The sequence below is a fragment of the Sturnira hondurensis genome, unplaced genomic scaffold (genome assembly GCF_014824575.4).
Source record: "Sturnira hondurensis isolate 20B ecotype Veracruz unplaced genomic scaffold, ASM1482457v3 Scaffold0010128, whole genome shotgun sequence".
In the NCBI taxonomy this organism is placed as follows: domain Eukaryota; kingdom Metazoa; phylum Chordata; class Mammalia; order Chiroptera; family Phyllostomidae; genus Sturnira; species Sturnira hondurensis.
In genome coordinates, this window is record NW_028082759.1 from 34717526 (window position 1) to 34734970 (window position 17445).

The window sequence follows — 17445 nt, forward strand, 5'->3', positions numbered from 1 at the left end:
AACGCAGGTCTGTCTCATCGTAAAGACTTACGTTTCTGCTGTGCTTGGGCACCACCGCCCCCCCTTAACTCCCTGGCTTGATAAATCACCTGTCCCAACAGACTTCTCTTCAAGGTACTAAGGAATGTAAATGGAAATAGAAGAGATTTCCCATTCAATACATTTTGACTGCTTTCAGTAGCTCGCTGAATACAAATGCTTTCTGTTGGTATGAACCCTTATTTTTAAACAGGCTTATAAAAACATAAACCTTGAATTTGAAGGAAAATATTAATGTTCAGATGAAAGGGAAAAAGTAACCCTTGCAAAAATAAGGTTATTTGAAGACAATGCTTTTAAACAGAAAAGATCGAGGAATTAACGAAAACTAAAATCACATTTCACCCAGAAGATGTATTTCTGGTTTGAAGCGTTAGAACAAAGCGACCGCAGAGGCAGCAGCTCACACACACAAAGACAACACTTAATCCTGCTGGATTTTCCCACCATTGTGCGGGATCTTCAAGAACACACTTCAAATGGTTACTACAAATTCAAAACACTGTAGTTTTCTATATTTTGGATTGCATAATTTTTTATTCAATATAATCTATTTAAATTTAGATTTTAATCTGGAAATTGAAAGACTTGGTTAAGTGTAAAAAAGTTAACATTGAAAAAATACTTTATATTAAAAATTCAGAAGTTTTTAGGTAACTAAGTTAAAGGGAACATTGGCTCAAAATTATAGAAAGAAATGGAATATTATCATATGGATAATAGTGTGCGTAACTTGTTTTAGGACATGGTACTGGTATTATTTTACTGGATGTCTATCAGTTCGGACAAAGAGTTGGAATTTTGGATTAATTGGAACAATTTGAATATATCTCTATTTCCTTAGTCCTTGAAAAAAGTGAGTTCAAAGATGAACCTCTACTTTTCCGTTTTTTTGCGGATGAGGAAATGGAAGGATCCAATATGAAACACCGACTTATGAAACATGATTTAAAAGTTGTGGAAAATGTTATAGCGAAATCATTATTGGTAAGTTTTTTACTATATGTTTTTTTCTTGATTAGATATTAGCAGGAGATGACATAAACATGTTTGGTGGTGATGCGTATTATTTCTGGTTGATTTGCAAACTTTTTCCTACTTGCCTTATTAATAATGCTAATACTTTGCATTTCAGATTAAATCCAATGAAGGCAGCTATGGTTTTGGGTTAGAAGACAAAAATAAAGTTCCAATAATTAAGTTGGTAGAAAAGGGGTCTAATGCTGAGGTAATGTAAATTAACATTTTTATTTACATTTGTTGCCCACGACATATAAATATAGATTTCTAAAGTAATTGAAATCAGCCTTTAAGTATCTTTATTGAAAATAATCTTACTGAATAATCTTATCCTACAGTTCTACCAAATGCTCTTGAAGTCTGTGAGAGGAGCCGATGTCTGGGTACTCAGGTGTAGTTTGGGGAAAGTATTGGAGATACCTACAGCTGTGCCCTTCTCGATCTGAGAGGCTGAGTGGCTCATTCCAGGCACCCTGGGACTTCCCTGCTCACTAATGCTAGCCTAGAACCCTGAAGAGGCCGCATAGGGTGGGACTATATTATATATGTCAGGTGGTTCTTCCATTAATTTAAAGACTGTGTCTTCTATTTTTCTTTCACTTTGGACTGCCATATGAATAGCACCTCCATCAGTAAAGCACGTGCTTTGACTTACTTTTGAAATGGGTTAATACTGATTGATGTTCTCTCACCTCACCAGCCTGTTAAACCAACAAATCTCCTGATCATTTATTTGTTCATCCATTCATAAATATTTATTTGGTCCCTGTTATATGCTAACCAGTGTTCTAGAGTCTGGGAATGTAGCACTGAACAAGATAGACAAAATTACCTCTCCTCATACAATGTATTTTCCAGGATTGTGTACCAAATTTATCAGAGTTCAAGTATTCTCACCTTGCTTCCTGGCATTAAAATGCTTAATCCCCCAGCAAACTTCTCAATAGTTCATCTTTCATAGAGAATGTGGTAATGAGTGAAACATGGCTTTGAACTTTGAATCTCTTTACAGTTAGTAGTAAACTGTCAGTCATCTACTCATCTGATAATGCGCAAGGTCTCTCTATCTTTTACCAGGTCACAAACTCACATAAGACAAAGCTTAATGAACAGCACGTTCATGTCAAACAAAATAGCTCTTGTCAACTGCTACTCTGTTGGTGGGCCTGGTCAATAAATGACCGCTTTTAGTAATTTTCTGTGAGTAGGCAGTGTTTCTCCCAGATAGCTTCAGAGGGTGTTCCTAGACCACAGCTTCATCTGGGTATGCCCTGATGAAATGCTTCCTCCCAGATTTCCATCATTTATCTGGTAACTAAAAGAGCATATTGTTTATAGGCAGTAGGGTAGGTTAAGAAGAGCAGCGTTGATTGGCATGGAGAGAGAATGTCTTCTTTGTCATCTTTTCAGCTTCTTGTAGTCTGTTCTTGTTGGAGCGCTCCCCCTTGGATGCTAGGCCGTGTGTCTCTCCTGCCCTGGAGACACTTATGCATTCTCAGGTTAATGATATACATTTGGTTGTCATTGATGTCTATATTGAGATTGAAACTCTCTGAGTTAGTTGGATATAGATGGAAAAGACAGTAAAAAAATTAACTTGGGGTCTGACTATAGTTAAAAGGATGAAATATAAAAAATAACTATAAAACACAGCAGAGGAGAGGGTCACAGGAAGAGTACAGTGTTAAGTCATGGAGGGAGAGGGGGAGACTTTCAGTCAAGATGGGTGTTCAAATTTTAAAGTAGGTCAGAAAGAATAAATATCATCTTGCCCACAGTCCTGTTTTATGAAATTGTATAAAAACATTGCAGATGTGTTAAAATGTCAAAATCTATAAGTTCTAAACCTTTTCAGATTCTAATTCTGGGAAAAAATAGATCTCTCATTAAAATATAATTTGATTTTCTTTCTTGCTGTTTCTCTCTTAGATGGCAGGCATGGAAGTTGGGAAAAAAATTTTTGCTATTAATGGTGACCTAGTTTTTATGAGACCTTTCAATGAAGTGGACTGCTTCCTGAAATCATGCTTAAACAGCAGAAAACCTCTGAGAGTTCTTGTGAGCACAAAGCCAAGGGAGTAAGTTGTACGATTTGTGTGGGGTTAAAAATACATTATACATAGGTGAACAAAATAGAAAAGTTAACTAAGCAAATGTCTAGAATTAAGTATCCCATTGCTTAGAACATGTAAACCTCACCAGCATGACCAATACTGGTCTTTAAGTGATGGGAAAAACTCCATTGCTTATGATGATAAAATGTTTTCCACTTAAATAAGGTACTTTCAGCAGAAATAATATTTTTCTTTTGCTGTCTACATTTTCCTCTGGGTTGGGTTGAGTCTGACTATGAGTGAAGAAAATTAATAGTGCATTTGATATTAAAGAATTACGTTCTTTCCCGTTCAACTCTAAGAATTTCAGGGGCTATGAGTTGATTTGACACCATTCATAATTAAACATTGATAGGAGATGGGATCAAGCCTGGGGGTAAGGTCTTTCATGCTTGTGTGTACTTAGAAATAGGTCCATTCTTTTAAAAAATATGTCTGCCTATCTATCTGCCTATGATTAGAAAAAAACTCATGTTCATTATAGGAAATTTAGAGTACAGACTTTTCTGAAGGAAGATATTTTTCCTATAATCAAATCATTCATAAATAACCATTGTTATTCTTTGTATTTATTGTTGTTCAGTTACAGTTGTCCCTCCTTTTTCCCCATTGCTCACCCCTACCCTGTCTCTCACCCCCAAAGTAAATACCCCCCCAATGTTCATGCCCATGAGCCTTCTATTCGTGTTCCTTTGCTGTCCCTTCCCTTTCTTTTTTCTGTTATCCGCCCCCCACCCCCACCCCCACCCCTCTGGTCGCTGTCAGTTTGTTCTTTAATTCCAAGTCTCTGGCTCTGTTTTACTCAGTTGTTTGTTTTGTTGATTAGGTTACAATTATAGTTTTGTTTATATTGTATACATTGTTATCCTTTTGAAATTCAGTGTTAGTTGAATTTTATAAGTACTGGCGCCTATGCGTAATCATTTATTTATAAAATGGGATATACTTTATGATTTTTTAGAAAAAAATAATGAGATATTATAAATGTACTTGTAAGACATTGGCTTTTCTTCTGTAAATCATTGATGATCTCATATTCCTTTACCAGGTTTCCATGTGTTTAACCAATTAGGTAATCAAAATAATGCATATAGAGCATTATATACCATAATGTATTAATATACGATGATGATATCAAAATTACTACTTAATACTTATATTTATCAGTTGTGATAAGCAACTTCATTATTTTTAAGATAAATGAAGGCTACCACTTCAAATACTAAATGGTTTATAGAAAGATTCTAAGTATATGTAGTATAGTATTCTTCCCTGCCTGTATATATTCAGCAAAGCTGGGTGCCTTATTTATCTTAAGAGTCAAAGTGCAGTGTAATGGGCTAGATTCTGTAGTAAGTCATCAAGGTAGATGCTTCTACCAACAGCATACAAAGTCCTCAGAAAGAGTGGGACTCATTAAAGTTACTAATATAGGAGGACTTTGGGCTGGAGAGCAGCAAATAATTATGGTAATGCCATCTCTCTGAAACTTATTATGATCTATGGCTTCCCATTTATCCAACCCTATCTGGGATAAGGCTAACCCAGTTGCCTACCTCTGGACATTTTGAGGACAGTTAACAATAAAGGAATGAGGGAGAGTCGTATTCCTAAGCATTCATTAGTGGCCATGAAGGTTTCCCATAGCCCCTTAACCCCTGATTTGACCCTACGAATACTGGTCTGCTGATTACAAGCATTTCAACAGGAAGAGGACTTCAAAACTAAATAGACAGGGTGTATCCTCAGTCCTAGAAGTAGTTGCTTAGCTAAGCAGGGTTGGAACCTATGTCTTCTGATTATTCCCTTGGTGTTTGTTGTGTAGAAACTAGAATGATATTTCTGGCCCAAGTACAAGGCTCTCTTCCACCATTTGCTTGCTAATTGTGTTGCTTCAATATCCTCATCTATAAAAATGGGGATGATAAGAGTGCCTATGTCACAGAGCTGCTAAGAACACTAAATAAATCTAGGTTTGTAAAGAACTTAGTGACATGCTCAGCCCGTAATATGTACTCCAGTGATTTGATCTATGATGTTTTTCTGTTCTCTCATTTCACTTTTCCCATTGCTTCTTTATTACATCAAGAGCATATTTTACATTGTATTTTAAAACTGTTTTGAGGATGGAGTACTTATTTTTTCTGTTTCTCTTTAATTTGTTTGAAATTTATAACCTTTCCTTTATGTTCTCATTCTAATGTATGATTTTTATAAATCACTCTCATATTTTCTTGCAATAGCTACTTATGATTTATGAAGTATCTTGTATGGGGAAAAAGCAATAAATGTGAGAGGTAAATACAACAGAATTTTTCTGTTGAGTGTAGCTGTATTTTACAACAGGTAATATCAAGGAATTTTTCAATGGCTTTGTAGCAGGAAATAGAGCATCCTTCTCACATAAATTTAATTTTTGTTTTAATAGGCATCATAGTGTTCCCACCAGGAAAACAGGTTTTCCAAAGATCATTTTATGAAAGGAGTCCTCAAATTATGACCAAATGCATCTCATGGTGTTTTGTGCCAATTTTATTAAGAGAATAGTAATAATATTCCAGAAGATTAGAGTAGGGTCAGCCTTCCGTAGCATAGTAGAAGGATAGAAAACCTTGCTTAAAAAGGGTTGAGAGGCCACTGTAACCAGAAAGCTCTAAGTTATTTCAGCAAAAGTGAACTTTCATTGATAATATGTAGAAACATGAGCTACCTGTATTTTTTTATTTCATGCTCAGAAAATGTCTTTATTCTTTTTTTCCTTAATTGTCTTCTATTTTCAAGTGTATCTTTGACAGACAATAGTAACAAGTTGCTATTCAGAGAAAACAGGTATAGCTATATATACCAAAAATATTTAATTAAGGATAAAGGATAAGTGAATTAGTTATGTGACCTCCACCCCACCAATGTGCAGATAACTTCATGGTATATAATCTAATTTGTAGTAATACTTTCAAGGTTTCCTGGAACAGATAATGTGTATTTCTGTGACCGAATGCCTGAATGCCTATCTATGTTACATTCTAGGTTACAGTGCCAGCCTGTGTCTTCAGGACTAAATGCACTCTCAAGTGTTCTAGGCACTGTGTTGCTTACACTGCTCTAACAGCAGTTTTGTCAGGTGCAAATAAGAGCTGCTGTACCCAGCTTGAGATGCTAATGTGCCTGTTGCATTTATTTTGTGATTCATTCATCAGCTTTTGGAGAACACTTTTGTTTCTTGGGCATCAAGGGCTATCCATCAACATTTACTTCTTTGTATTCATTTGTCTGCCCTTTACTGCAATTTATTATACTCATTAATATTGTTATGAGGTTCCAACTTATGTCCTGTTCTCTGCTTTTCACTGTCATTTTCTGATTTCTGTCTTCTCTGGAGCAGCTCATTGGTTAGTGCCACATTGGACATCCCTCACTGATTTGCCATGACAGCTTACTCAAGTTCTCCATCCCTTTATCTTCTTTTCCATGTGAATTCATTGAAAATTTCTTTTTTACTTATGCAGGTTTACCTTTTGATGTATTATTCTTTTGAAATTCCACTGAATAAATACTAAGGTTAATCATATTCTTCAATTACTTTGATGTAGCGTTTGACACATCCGCTCTTTATAACTAGCTCTTTGTTGTTGCTTTTTGATGGAGTTCCCAACAGGTAGCAATGTATTAGCTTTGTGTTTCTTTTATATGAATGTTAACAAAGAAATTTCTCAGTGCTTTATGTCTTCTTCATAATAGCAAACTAAGGAGAGGGGCTTCCACTTTGTTAAGTACCTACATAGATAGTTCACAGCACAATGCAGGGCAATTTACCAAAGCTATCTCTTTTAATTTCCATTGACACCTTGCAATGTATATTTTAACCTATCACCTTTCTAGAAACTCAGACTCAGAGAAATTAAGAAATTCATTCAAGTTTTCCAACTATCAAGTGACTAAATGAGGATTCAAAGCAAGGTGGGGCTCTGGCCTGTGTGGCTCAGTTGGTTGGAGCATTGTTCCATACACCAAAAGGTTGGGGTTCGATTCCCAGTCAGGGCACATACTCAGGTTGTGGATTCGGGTTCAGTCCCTGGTTGGGGGGTGTCTAGAAGACAACCAATCGATGTCTCTATCTCACATTGATGTTTCCCTCCCTCTTTCTCTTTCTCTCCCTCCCTTCCTCCCTCTCTCTCTAAAAACACAAACAACAACCAAAACCAAACTGTAGTGTGTCTGAGCCCAGGGCTTGTTCCTTATTCAGTATGTACTGTGCAGTGCTTACATCTAGTGAGGAATTCTGCAGGGTGTGGCTGCTACTTGCCTTTGCAAGGACATGCACCATGGTGCCTCCTTCAAGGATTTTGAACCCAGTGATTTTCACATGGTCAATTCTCAGTACAAATGTATTAAAAGAATAGATGGAAGTGTGGACAACTATTGTTTTATCTAATTGTAGCATTTTAAAGTCATCTTACCTTATTTTTCTGATTGTTCTAGGACAGTGAAAATCCCAGATTCAGCTGAGGGGCTTGGGTTCCAGATCCGGGGATACGGCCCATCTGTTGTGCATGCGGTAGGAAGAGGTGAGTCCATCCTGTGTGGTCAACAGCTTTCCAGCATTTCTGGTGTTTTTTTTGGTAAAGAAGATTGTGTTTAAAATGTGTATAATAATGTTATGAATTTTCTCTATCATATTTTTATAGTACTAAGTCAATGGTAGTATATTCCTAAAATAATATTTAAAAATTCTTAAAAATTGTAAGGCACTGTTAAAAATTTATAAGCAGCCCTGGCTGGTGTGCCTCAGTGGGTTGAGTGCTAGTCTGCAAACCAAAGGGTCGCTGGTTCAATTCCCAGTCAGGGCACATGTCTGGGATGTGAACCAGGTCCCCAGTAGGGGATACACGAGGGGCAACTACACATTGATGTTTCTCTCCCTCTCTTTCTCCCTCCCTTCCTCTCTTTCTAAAAATAAATAAATAACATCTTTTAAAACATTTATAAGCAAATGATGCCTCCTAAAATCACTTTGCTCTGTGCTTCCATTTAGCCAAAAGATATAATTTGTCTTTTTCTCTGACAGCAAATAATTTTATTTTTGTTAGTAATTCAAAGATACGACATTCTAGGTTTAAGAATGATTTGTGTATTTTATAGCTTATCACTAAATGATTACTTCAAGTATTCCTATAAGCCAAGCATTTTATAAACTGTAAAATGCATTTTAAATTTAATAATTTTAGTGACTAAAAATTTTTAAATATTTTATTCTCCTTTTGTTTGGTGGACAAATTAGCTATTGATAACTCTTGTTGTTATGTACTTTTAAATTTCATACTAACATTGTAATGATTTAAGGGAATAACTGTTCAAAGCTCATATTGCTGAACATAGTAAATAACTTGGGGCTGTAGCAAGAAGTCACTATAAGCATAAGAGGTCATTTGTTTATCTCATCAAGAGACATTCTTTACTTTTGTTACAAAGAAATATAAACTTTAAAGCACCTTACAATGACCACCCAAACATTAGACTGGAAAATTTTGAGAGGGCATTGTTATCCAAATCAAATCTATCAAGAACATACTAGGTTGGATTATAAATATGCTTTCATTAGTGTTTGTATGATAAAAATGAATCTTATTTCAAAAGCTTGTTCTTTTTACTCAGATTTTTAAAATACATGGATTAGTAAACATTTCAAAAAAATAAATAAAACCTTCCTAACAACTGATTAGTATTATCAAACTGAAATGCGATATATTTTATACTAAAATGGGACATTTGATATATCAAATATCTTCTTCATGTTTGCTAAACCAGATGGAGTAAGTCACATTACCAGTACTACCAAATAAGTGCAAATCTGAGCAAATCACGTCAAACCTCCTTCCCTATACAGTGTCACGCAGAGAGGAGGGTTCGCCCTGTGGAACTGTGTGACAGGGCGTGCCCTCCATGTCCCTGGGGCCTGCCCAAGTCTGGTCACTGTGCTCTTTGCTTCTGAAGAGTGAAGGAAACACTCCTGTGCTTTTCCTTTCAGGTGTATATTAAAGGAAAAGATATTATTCAGGGATTTCGTTTTGCACTGTAATTTCGTCATAAGAAAAAGAGGCTTTGTCTCCTTTTGTCAGCTCTTTTTCACGGCTACCACTACAGTGCATCACTCACTGGAATTTCACCTTTAGAATCCGAAATTCCAATACGCCAGTCTCTGATGACAATCTCCTGTTTTTGTCTCATCCACTTTGATGTTCTCAGGTTTTTCAGTTCAGTTGGGACTTCCATTCTTCGGCTCCTTCTCTTTTCTCCGGGTGCGTTAGACCCCTCCGGGCTGCATGTCCTCCTCAGCCTTATCCCCAGGGCCGGTCACTTCAGTCCCTCTTGCCGCATCATCAAGATCCCTTCCTCCTTCTTCCTCAGGTGCATCCAGGCCAGATCAACCTAAGCACCTTCTTCGCTCATTCTCCTGAGCAGCTAGGAAAAACTGTCATAGGTTTGGGATTAGTGTCATCCATCCCAATTCAGTCCTGTCTTTACTGGGCCCATATGACTGCTCCGAGGTCTTCCTCTGTCTCTGCTCAGCTCCCTCTTTTTCTCCTCATAGTGGCCACCTATTTCCCAAGATGAGCTTCCTTTTCCACCTCACAGACAGATTCAGGTGTGAAGCCCTCCAGGCCCCACACCCTGCTTGTGCACACGTGTTGCTGGCTGGGTCATCACCACCAACTTTTCTCCCATCCTAGAGGAAGAGGTCTTCTTTTCTCTTTTCTGGAGTTCAAGGTTAATCTCTCCACAGATGTTCTGGATCCCATCCCTTTGATCCTCTGGAGTGTTGAACTGTCAGATACCCCTTTCCATAATTTTTAGCCTTTTGTTTCCATTGGATTATTGTAGTGTAGGATTCGTTCTTTCCCTTTAAAAATCAACAAAGAAACAAAGACATCTTAAACTAGAACACCAAACACAAAACCTCTCCTTTATTTTCTCCTCTACATCCTTGCTACTCAAAATGTGATCCACAGACCCACACACACAGTCTGGCACCACCAGGGAGCTGGTTAGAAAGGCAGGATCTCAGGCCCCACTCAGGACTTACCGAGTCAGAATCTGCGTGTTAATCAGATCCCCAGGTGATGTGTCTGCATGACAAAGACTGAGAAGCTCAGCTCTAGACTAACGCTGTAATAACTTTCATTTTTATCATCGACAAACTTCCTGAAATACTGGCCGAAATTTTCTTTCCCTGTCCTTCCTCAATTCCTATCTGAATTTTAACCCAGTGCAGTAGACATCCCCTCCCACCTCCCACCCGTGTCTCCAGAATTTGTCTTGTAAGAGTTATCGTGGATTGAACTGGAACATATAATGGATACTGATAATCCTTATCTTAGTTGAGCTATTTCGGCCATTCGTTTAAACTGACAAATGCCATTTGCATAAACCATTCATCTCTTGATTCCCGAGATGGTACTTTTCAGATTTTGCTTCTACTCCTCCTCTGCCTAATTTTTCTATCTTTCCAACTATTGGCATCCTCTTCCCTTCTCTGCCTTCTTGTTCTCCACAGCAGTCTTTCTGGTCCTCTTTGCGGAGCATTTCTGCATTTCTGTTTCCTGCCCAGACCTCTAACCTGGGTTCTGTAGTCCACCTCTAATTGTTTATTATACACATAATGGCCCTCAGGCACCTTAACACTCAGTGTTATCCCCTCCTACTCCATTAACACTCGGCCCGTTTCAGGGGATCATGCCACTTCTCTGCTTAGAATTCTTAAATGTTTTTCCTCTTCTATACATAGTTAGGTTCAGACTCTGAGGCCTTCACACAAAGCACCTCGGGCCTCACAACCTGACTCTGCTCTGCTCTCCAGTATCTCTTTCTGTTCTAAGGTCCCACTCCCAGCAGCCTGTATGTTCCCAAATGTCCAGGTTATTTCTCAACTCAGTGCCTATTTTCAGGCTGTTCTTCCTGTTGGGAATGTCCCTCACTCCACCAAAAACCAGTTCCATCCAGAAAAGGCACTTAGTATTTCTGGGAGTGAATTTTACTGAGAAGATGATTCTTGACTATAAATTGTGCCCTTTTAGATGTTTACGAATTCTTCCATGGGAGAAATTGCTTCTAACATACTTATGATAAGCTTTATAGTAATTTATATTAATTGTATTCATTGTTTTTTTATTAACGGTGCTTTGTAAATGTTGATTTGCTCAGAATACTAAATAATAATGATTGGAAGGTTCTGAATATTTTTAAAAAATTTTTATTTTTTGAAGAAAGGGGGAAGGGAGGGAGAATAAGAGGGAGAGAAACATTAATGTGTAAAAGAAGTATCAATTGGTTGCCTCTCATGTGCTTCCAACTGGGGGCCTGGCCTGGAACCCAGACATGTGCTCTGACCAGGAACCGACCTGGTGACCTTTTGGTGGTTTGCAGGTTGGTGCTCAGCCCACTGAGCCACACCAACCAGGGCAGTTCTGAAAATCTTAATCCCTTGGTTAAGATATGCCACTTCCATATTTAAGTCTATTTCTATTCAAATAAATTATGGACAGTTGATGTTATCTGATTAATGTTATTCTTCACCAGTTCTCTGGTTCCTGACCCTTTGTACATATCCTGACTTAATTTCCTTAGCAAACCCAGTCCACTTGTAGTTGCTAATTGACTTGATATTTTTACTGCAGAATTTCTTTTAATTGTTGGCATTTTTAGAAATGAAAATGAATACTATTTTTATTTAATCTTTATTGTATTTTTCCATTACCATGTATTTAGAGATTTTGTAAACTAAAGAACGATAAATAAGGCACGTTTCTGGCTTTCTCATTTTGCTATTTTGTATGCATGTTTTGAAAACTAGATTGACTAGACATTTTAAAGGGAAAATAACTGATTAGCATTATAAAGGTTACTTTTCAATATCCTTCAAATTAATTCATAGGGAGATGGAAAAATATTCTGTTTATCACAGCTTGAATGGCCTGTTAAATAGCAGAAAATTTTTGAGAGGGCATTGCTATCAGAACCAGATTTATCAAAAACACCCTAGTTACACCTTTATCATATTTTAGCATGGCTTTCCTTATTGCATATGTGCTGAAAACAAATATTAGTCCTAAAATTAGTTTTTGGCAATTTTTTCATTTGTCTTTAAAGGAACTGTGGCCGCAGCAGCCGGTCTTCACCCTGGACAGTGCATTATCAAAGTCAACGGGATCAATGTCAGCAAAGAGACGCATGCCAGTGTCATTGCCCATGTCACCGCCTGCAGGAAATACAGGAGGCCGATGAAGGTGAGCTGCCTCTCAGCTTGTCTCCATCTAATTCCAGACTGGCAGACAAACCCCAGGGGACAGCACAGGATGTTCCAGAGACGTTTGTGGTTTCCGCTCCTAGGCTCACCTTTCAGCACAGCCTTGTAAATCTCATTGTGATTGCTTTGTTGTCATAGTTATAATTGATTATGCTTAAATGGTTACACTTTATTGTTGCAGTGTAATCACCTGTTTAAAGAGTGCTCTGGCCCATTTCCATTTGCATTGCTGTTTGAATTTTTAAATAGCTCACTTTTTCAAAATGAAACCCAAAGGTTTAAACTGCTTTCTTGATCATTGTAATTACTTTAGAATATAGAATGGTCTTCTTGTATCTGTGTATATGAATTATAGTGCTTACAATGTTTATTTTTAGAGTTTTGTGAAAAACAGAACTTGTGGGGTTTATGGGGTCCGAAATTGGTTTTGGATATATTTATTTAGGCAATTGAATTTGGTTCTGAAAATAAAATACCTGAATGTGCTTTCATTATTTAAAATTTTCAGCACTGTCCTCTGATCCAAATTTCAAGTGTTATAGAGAAATAAAATTACAATATAAACAAAGCTCATTTCATGAAGTACAACTAAGTATTGGACTAAAAGAGAAAATTCAACTCAATTAACTAAATGCAAAAGGATTTTAAATGCATAAAACTTCAAAGGAGAGGTTGTGTGTGTTTTGTGTAATGTATAGTGAAATACTATTTTCTGGATTTGAGAATATGATTTTGTGTCCAAACCAGAAAGATGAATGGCTATTTTCTTATAGTTCAAGCATGATACCTGCACAATACTGAACATTCAAGAAAACAGCTCATCGATTTTGCTTACTAATAAGGTCAAACTAGTATAGCAAATTAGAATTCACACATCGATGCATAGGTTCTTCTGGTTGATAGTAAGTAGTTTAATAAATATTTATTGAACTGTAGTATTTAAAGGATTTTTTAAAAGGGCACGTCTGAAATTATCAAGTCATTCTCCTTCCATCATAATTTTAATAAGTAACTAAATTGATTTGACTTTTATTTCTTTTTATTTTTTTCTGCCTGCCTTCTTGGAGAGGTGTTATTGATCAATAAAATGATTAAGAAAAACAATAAATAGAGAGAAAAATTTACTAAATGAGTAACATGCTCTTTTGGGTATCCATTGCCACAAATGGTCTATCCCAAACTTGGCGGCTTGAAATAGCAGTGATTGATTATTTCTCTTAACTTTGCGGGCTGATCAGTGTTGGTTCCTGTGAGGGCCCTGACCTAGCCTCACGCCACTGCTGCAGGCCACCCATCACTCCGGACTACACCGCGTGGCCTTCCTTTCAGTCATTAGCAGGGTTTTCCTTTTGGCATGGTGTGTGGATTTCAAGAGGGAATGTTACAATCAAATAACTCTGTTTACATCGTACTTCTAATATCCCTTTGGAAAACTCAGATCACATGACCAAGCCTGGGGTCATGGTGGGAAGGAGTTTCCATAAAAGTGTGGATGCTGGGGAATATGGACTGTTGGAGGCCACAGCAGGTTACCAAGATGTATTTGGATGATCGAATATGAGCTGGCATTTTAATGATGCATAGCAGTATGACAATTAAACACTGTTAGGAAGTTAATGATAAAGGAGGAAAATGGGTAGTATGAATTACATCACACTTCAGTAACACAATTCAATTTATCATCTTACCTAGGAAAAATACAAACTTAAAGTAATATAACCCTAAAAGCATTTACTTGATAGCCATTATCTGTCTCATTTATCTCAATAAGACTGGAACTGCTATCTCAATTAAATATGGTATGATTTATGACATGGAAGGATTAAAAGATAGTTACATCACTTAGAACCCAATAGATGAAAGATGTTCATCCAACTTTTTTTTTATCAATTTGATTCAAAAAAGCGTTAAATATTAAAATTCATGTGACTGTTAGGAGAGCATTTAAATAGTTTGTACAATTACAGATGAGTGATTCTACTTATCTAACAATTATTTATTGAAAATATAATTTATAGTTTTAAAGATATACTTAAAGCATTTCAGTAAGACATTTGGGAATATAACTTACTTAAAAACATGCCTTTAGATGATAAAATTTCAAGCTTTGCAAGGTCCATGTGTTAATAACAATAGTTGCCACCGACTTTCTTTTTTAAATTATATTTTATTGATTATGCTATTGCAGTTGTCCCAATTTTCCCCTTTGCCCCTCCATCCAGCACCCCCCAGGCCCTCAGGCAGTCCCCACACCGTTGTTCATGTCCGTGGGTCATGCTTACGGGTTCTTTGGCTACCCCTTTCCTGTGCTATCCTTTACATTGCCATGGCCATGCTGTAACTACATATTTGAATTCCTTAATCCGCTTTCTGTTAGTTTCTCATGTTGATTTTCTTTGTTTTTCAAATTTTATTATTGTTTTTAAACTGAAAGGAAAAAGATTATCGGCTCTCCTTCTGAAGCAGGTTTATAAAATGACCATGCCCTTTAGGAAGCTCTATCACCTCTGAGTTTTTTCCTTCCTCATTTCCAGCAAGACTCCATACAGTGGGTTTATAACAGCCTTGAGAGCGCTCAAGAAGACCTTCAAAAATCTAACTCCAAACCCCCTGGAGATGAAGCAGGCGATGCTTTTGACTGCAAAGTGGAAGGTAGGTTCCTTCTTTTCTCCTTATTTATAGTAGTATTATTTTCAGTGTGCCTGTGCCTACTCCCAGGTATTGGAAATATCTTATGTTCAAGCCACTTCTTTTTTCATTGTGGAATGTGAAGCTCTTTGTAAGTATAGTTGACATACAATAGTGTATTAGTTTCAGGTGTCCAACATAGTGACTTGACATAATGTATATATACCTTACAATATGACCACCATGAGGAGTCTAGTGAGTCCATCTATCACCATACAGAGTTATTATGACATTATTGACTGCATTCCCTATGCTGTGCATTATGTCTTTATGACTAATTTAAAGCTATAAGTTTGTATCTCTAATCCCCTTTACCTTTTTGCCCATCCTCCCATTCAAGCTACTTTCTTAAGTCATTGTCAGCAATAGGTATCCTGTCAAAAGTGTAAGTAATAACAGCTTATAGCTAACATGTAATAGCTACTGCACTTTGTTAGTCACTCTGTTAAGTGTTTTACATGGATTATCTCTGGAAGTCATCACAAAAGAAAATCTCATAAGGATGGTACTATTATCACCATCCTCCTTTTATCAGAATGGAAATTGAGGCTAAGAGAGGTGCCCAAGGTAGTACAGGGTAGAATGAGGATTGAAACCCGAGTTACAGTGTCTTTCCTTGGTTTGAGTTTAGATGTTGTGTAGAACTTCCATCTCTAATGTGGTTTGCAGACAGCAGCAGCAACAGCACCTAGAGCAAGAGAGAGGTGCAGAATCTCAGTCCCACCCCAGATCTGTTGACTCAGCATCCCTGTGTTAGTAAGATCTGATCTGAATGCACACTAGTATTCGAGAAGCCCTGGGTTAGAAGGGTCACAGTTCCTCTGGAAATAATTTCTTGATTCAAGTAACCTCTACTGTATTCTGACCCTAATAGTAATGAAAGAGGCAAACTGATGTGAAAATGAGAGAAAGAGAGACCTTTTGACAAGGACCCATCATCCTGTTTTCTCTGTGAAGCAAACCAGCAGCTTGCCGTATCCAGTGACTTCTTTGCCAAGGGGGAAGGGGCCGCAGCAATGACTTTGCATTTGACAAATGCCTTAAATTACTGTTTCAGAAGTTTTTAACAGAAATCCTTGAATCTTTTCTTTCATTTTCCTGGTATCTGTTCACTCATCTATTTGGTGGGTGACTCTAAATTTTTAGTTTAGGTTTAGTTTCTTGTAAACCAGCCTAGGTAGAGAATTCCCCATATCCATATACATGGGCAGCAATTATAAAAATTAATACAAAAAGCAATCAACGTAATGTGGAACATCATGCTGTTTTCCCACCACTCCTCGAAGGCCTCTCGGTCAGCGCCATTCAGTTCATGGACAGCATTAGACATATACAATCTCATTGGAGCAGCAAGTTGTTAGGATAAATCAGCTCTCATTTTCTTAAAACAGGGTGAACCTCAGGACCTTATCCTGAGGCTCTCATTCCCCGTTTAGACTTAGTGGTTGCTAATCCTCATTGTCACAGTGAAAGGGAGAATACGTTGATGAAATGCCCAGGAAGTTGATTTCTGGCTATTCTAGGACTGAATTATTTTAAGGTAAGCCACTTTTCTGGTTTTGCCTATTTTACATGTGCTGTTTTCATTGTTGAAGGACTTAGTTCTTTTAAATAAACTAATCTATTTTTGCTTCTTTACTATTTAATATTAGGATTCTCAGTGTTTCTTACTTAAGATTTTAGGTGTGTGTTTGTTTTTGTTTTTTTACTAGCTGAATGGTTGTAATCCAAAAAAGAAGACATTTCAGATGCAGCTGTTATTATAGTGAACGATGACAAATTTCCTCAATGAGCTATCTCCAGTAGATGTTATTTGGGAGAATTCAGGAGCCCTCCCTGCTGAAAAAAAATGATGATTTCATCTCCGTTCTGCTTTTTCAATATGTCTTCATGTATTTTTTCCTGCATATTCAGGCAATATTTATTCAATGTTTAAGGCAGTTTTAAGAAGGCTGACTTTAATTTATGCATGTTTTTAATGAGAAAATAAAAAAATGTGTGGATAATGTTTATATTGATGTAAATAGGGATATATATGGTCTGTAGATCAACATGGAGATGCAAAGATAAGACTAGCCAGGTTAGAATGGTGAGATTTGGATCATTCAAGCATCTTTTTAAAAAATGTTCATTTAAAAAATGTTAACAAGGGCAGATGCTTCAGTTAGCACATCAGATTTAGCCATCCTATAAAGAACTCTTTAAAATCATTCAAGGAGACTCAAATTATTTGCAAAGACTAAGAAACCTTTCATTAACTTGCAAAATGAAAATTGTCTTTAT

At 36.9% G+C, this 17445-nt stretch overlaps 1 protein-coding gene across 1 annotated transcript in view; it reads left to right on the top strand.

Annotated features, from left to right (window-relative positions):
* Positions 1–17445, top strand: part of PREX2 (phosphatidylinositol-3,4,5-trisphosphate dependent Rac exchange factor 2) — a 226933-nt gene that overhangs the window by 107577 nt on the left and 101911 nt on the right. Inside the window, exons 16-21 of the mRNA XM_037058677.1 lie at positions 884–1026; positions 1175–1267; positions 2989–3137; positions 7653–7738; positions 12318–12454; positions 15009–15126. Coding sequence (XP_036914572.1) covers positions 884–1026; positions 1175–1267; positions 2989–3137; positions 7653–7738; positions 12318–12454; positions 15009–15126 — 726 coding nt within the window. The remainder of the gene's footprint in view (positions 1–883; positions 1027–1174; positions 1268–2988; positions 3138–7652; positions 7739–12317; positions 12455–15008; positions 15127–17445) is intronic.